The sequence below is a fragment of the Micropterus dolomieu genome, unplaced genomic scaffold (assembly GCF_021292245.1).
Source record: "Micropterus dolomieu isolate WLL.071019.BEF.003 ecotype Adirondacks unplaced genomic scaffold, ASM2129224v1 contig_10864, whole genome shotgun sequence".
Taxonomy (NCBI): domain Eukaryota; kingdom Metazoa; phylum Chordata; class Actinopteri; order Centrarchiformes; family Centrarchidae; genus Micropterus; species Micropterus dolomieu.
The window spans coordinates 399-5113 of record NW_025739850.1 but is presented as its reverse complement, the minus strand read 5'-3'; the positions used below and the strand labels follow the sequence as shown (position 1 = coordinate 5113).

At 48.4% G+C, this 4715-nt stretch overlaps 1 protein-coding gene across 1 annotated transcript; it reads left to right on the top strand.

Moving 5' to 3' along the window:
- Positions 1 to 752: 752 nt before the first annotated feature.
- Positions 753 to 3423, top strand: LOC123965704 (stabilin-2; the record flags this gene model as incomplete). The annotated part of the gene is made up of 9 exons (XM_046042107.1): positions 753 to 900; positions 1294 to 1367; positions 1472 to 1543; positions 1932 to 2051; positions 2125 to 2169; positions 2244 to 2336; positions 2563 to 2718; positions 3057 to 3176; positions 3364 to 3423. Coding segments are annotated over exons 1-9 (888 nt in total), but the record flags the coding sequence as incomplete, so codon positions are not given.
- Positions 3424 to 4715: the final 1292 nt, after the last annotated feature.

Sequence of the window (4715 nt, the reverse complement as noted above, 5' to 3'; positions counted from 1 at the left end):
AGGTGGTGGTGATGGTGGTGATGATGGTGGTGATGATGATGGTGGTGATGCTGGTGATGGTGGAGGTGATGGTGGTGGTGATGATGATGGTAGTGATGGTGGTGCTGGTGGTGGTGGTGGTGCTGGTGGTGATGATGGTGGAGGTGGTGATGGTGGTGATGGTGGTGGTGATGATGATGGTAGTGATGGTGGTGCTGGTGATGGTGGTGGTGATGATGGTGGTGGTGGTGGTGGAGGTGATGATGGTGGTGATGATGATGGTGGTGATGCTGGTGATGGTGGAGGTGATGGTGGTGGTGATGATGATGGTAGTGGTGGAGGTGGTGGTGATTGTGGAGGTGGTGATGGTGGTGATGGTGATGATGGTGGTGGTGATTGTGATGGTGACGATGATGATGGTGATGATGGTGGTAGTGATGATGATGGTAGTGATGATGGTGGTAGTGATGATGATGGTAGTGATGATGGTGGTGATGATGGTGGTGATGATGATGATGGTGGTGATGATGATGGTGGTGGTGGTGATGGTAGTGATGGTGGTGATGATGGTGGTGGTGATGGTGGTGATGGTGGTGGTGGTGGTGGTGGTGATGATGGTGGTGGTGATTGTGATGGTGACGATGATGGTGGTGGTGATGATGGTGGTGGTGATGATGGTAGTGATGGTGGTGGTGGTGATGATGGAGGTGATGGTGATGATGGTGGTGGTGATGGAGGTGATGGTGATGATGGTGGTGATTGTGATGGTGACGATGACGATGGTGATGTTTGCAGCTAAAGACCCGTGTCTGGTGGATAATGGCGGCTGCAGTCTGTATGCGGTCTGTAAGAGGACCCGACCCGGCCGAAGAGACTGCGTCTGTAACAGCGGTTACTCTGGTGATGGAGTCGTGTGTGTCGGTAGGTTCACTGTTTTTATTATTCTTTTGTAATCTTTAAAGCATTTTTTCAATTTACTAGGTTCACGTGTTCAAACCCTGCTGAGTAACAACCCAGGAGTCCTTTGGTCTCATCCAGCCCAAGCTGGAACCTCAGGGTCTGAGAAATGAAGTCAATGCTGAAGTCCCTCAAACCAGCAGGGGGCGACTCCACCTGATTGTATAGAAGTCTCTGAGAAAATGTTTCTACTTGTCAGCTGATTTATTCCCTCAGTAAACACTTTCCTGATGAGTTTATGGTCTCAGTCGCTAGTTTCAAGTCTTCTTCAACACAGCATGATGTCGGTCTGTGCTCAGAGTGAATCTGTCGTGTGATGTGTTTGAGTGTTGCAGGAGTTTTGTGTTTCTCCTACAGAAATAAATCCCTGTCTGGAAGGAAACGGCGGCTGCCACTCGTACGCAGAATGTGTTCATGTCGGACCAAACAAAGTAAAAAGGGATTTTATTCTCGGACCTGAAGGTTTAATACAAGCCGATGTGTGCTGACGGTGAGGCGCTCACTGCTCTCACGTTTACTGTTCTCTTTAACTCAGACTTCCTGCGTCTGCAGTGAAGGTTACTCAGGTGACGGGCAGAACTGCATGATGATCAACTTGTGTCGAAAGGTGAGTTTTGTCTCGACTCAGATTCAAACTGCGTCAGTCGTTGTTTGGACAATGATTAAGTTTCATTTCGGAATTATTTGATGTCAGTTTAGTACTGCAGGGTAAAGGTACTGCAGGGTAAAGGTACTACAGGGTAAAGGTACTGCAGGGTAAAGGTACTGCAGGGTAAAGGTACTGCAGGGTAAAGGTACTGCAGGGTAAAAGTACTGCAGGGTAAAAGTACCGTAGGGTAAAGGTACTGCAGGGTAAAAGTACTGCAGGGTAAAAGTACTGCAGGGTAAAAGTACTACAGGGTAAAGGTACTGCAGGGTATTAGATGTCATGAGTCTGATAAAGCGTTGATGTGACTCAGTCTGTTGCTTTCATCATCCTTTTGTTTGTGTTCCAGAAAAATGGCGGCTGTCACGAGTACGCCAGGTGCAACATGACGGGTCCAGGTGTTCGTACCTGCAGCTGTATCGGTAACTTTGTGGGAGACGGTCTCGTTTGCAGAGGCACGGTGGGGAAGGTGAGCTGCTACCCCCCCACATTAGATAATATGATAATCAGTGGACTTTAAACTAACTGCCGACTCTCTGCAGCAAATCGTGAGGAGGGGGCTGAGAGACTTTTACCTCGGGCTGATGGTGAGTCAAGAGACGTTTCATCTGACGCCTCCTGCTGGTGAAATAGACAAGCTGAAGTATGATCTCTGTTTCAGATGGTGGAGGTTTCTCTGAACGGTCGCGGCCCGTTCACCGTCTTCGCTCCGAACACAGACGCCTACGCAGCAGACAAAAACGGTGCCGGCAAGGTGACTCACCTCAGTCCTTGCTTCTTCTGAAGAGACTAAATCTTTAGCATCTTAGCTGCGTTAGCTAGCGTAACAGTTATGTGACAGTCTAGCAGGTAGAGTTAGCCTCCTTTGTGTTGCTGCGACGTAGCAAACGGTGGCGATTCATACGGACGCTAAGATGAGAACTCCTTGGGTTTTCAGTTTCCATGCTCCGACTTTATTTCTTTGTGTTTTTTCGTTTCAGATGAAACCGTTGTTGTCGGCCAAATATATAGAAAAAGCCGGCGCCGTCCTGCGCAGCCACATCGTCATGTGTCACACTCTGGGGCCCGCTGACCTGAGCCGACCTCGGAATCTGACTTCTCTGTCTGGACTCGTCCTGACGACCAGGTCCACCCAGGTGACCAATCAGTGTCCAGGTTCATCTCAGGGCTGTAGCCTTCAGGACGGAGGTCACCGGGATTATTTCTGGGAAAATGACCATGTTAACAGTCCCGTATTTTTAGAACCAGTGTATTTATAGATCAGAGAATGTGCTGCTGCATCTTGTAGTGATTTTATAATATAAAAACACATCACTGATTTGGTTAGTTATTGTCAGATGCCTGTGTGATGCAGGGCGGGTCTCTGTCTGATGTTTTAGATTTCTGTTTACTTCATGTTTCATCTGGAGAAATGAAGCATGAATGAGGGACAAAAGAATGTCCTTTGGTCTGTTTGTATGTCGGATGTTTTCAGGACAGCATCTTCATCAACCAAGCTACAGTGACGTACAGCGACGGCCCCAGCATTAACGGGATCTTTCATGAGATCAACAGGATTCTGTTTCCTCCTACTGAAAAGGAGTCGGATGTTCCTGTAAGTGCACAACACGGCTGCAGATTAATCCATTCATTAGTTTCTGATTGATCATTTTAGAATGTGGTGTAAAATAACAAACTGTTATCCTCTGATGTTTGAGGTTTGGAGAAATGATTAGATTAATTAGTCGTTTCAATGATTGATTTAGAAGTTTTATTCTGTTTTCCTGCTGGATTTACCACAGCTGAACCTGACTGATGTGGCTGATCGTCATGGTTACAAGACCTTCTACAAACTGCTCGAGGTAAGACGTTAGAAACGTTGGTGTGATGAAGAAGCCCGTCATGGTTCAGGACATGTTTTGGTCATTTATTCATTCTAATGACTTAATTTCTTTTTCCGAAACAACAGCTTTCAGTTATCAGGATTAATCCAGTTTGATTTGGATCAGAGACATGTAACATATAAATCCCTGTAAAACGCTCCACGTCTCCAAGCTTATTTACATTCACTCGTTTATCTCTGAGGACAAAATTCCATCCATCCATTCACATTTACTGACGCTTTTATCCAAAGCGACTTACAATTGCTCTACATGTCAGAGGTCGCACGCGTCTGGAGCAACGAGGGAAGCATCTTATCTATGTGCCATCAACCCCCCCACACCCAGTTTAGACATCCTTCTTCTGTGTCCCAACGTCCACCTGGAGGATCTGAAAACAGTTCCCTGGCCTCCACCTGGAGGATTAGAAAACAGTTCCCTGGCCTCCACCTGGAGGATCTGAAAACAGTTCCCTGGCCTCCACCTGGAGGATCTGAAAACAGTTGCCTGGCCTCCACCTGGAGGATTAGAAAACAGTTGCCTGGCCTCCACTGGAGGATCTGAAAACAGTTCCCTGGCCTCCACCTGGAGGATCTGAAAACAGTTCCCTGGCCTCCACCTGGAGGATCTGAAAACAGTTCCCTGGCCTCCACCTGGAGGATCTGAAAACAGTTCCCTGGCCTCCACCTGGAGGATCTGAAAACAGTTCCCTGGCCTCCACATGGAGGATCTGAAAACAGTTCCCCGCTCTCCACCTGGAGGATCTGAAAACAGTTCCCTGGCCTCCACCTGGAGGATCTGAAAACAGTTCCCTGGCCTCCACCTGGAGGATCTGAAAACAGTTCCCTGGCCTCCACCTGGAGGATTAGAAAACAGTTCCCCGCTCTCCACCTGGAGGATTAGAAAACAGTTCCCCGCTCTCCACCTGGAGGATCAGAAAACAGTTCCCGTGCCTCCACCGGGAGGATCTGAAAACAGTTCCCCGCTCTCCACCTGGAGGATCTGAAAACAGTTCCATGGCCTCCACCTGGAGGATTAGAAAACAGTTCCCCGGCCTCCACCTGGAGGATTAGAAAACAGTTCCCCGGCCTCCACCTGGAGGATCAGAAAATAGTTCCCCGCTCTCCACCTGGAGGATCTGAAAACAGTTCCCCGCTCTCCACCTGGAGGATCTGAAAACAGTTCCCCGCTCTCCACCTGGAGGATCTGAAAACAGTTCCCTGGCCTCCACCTGGAGGATTAGAAAACAGTTCCCTGGCCTCCACCTGGAGGAT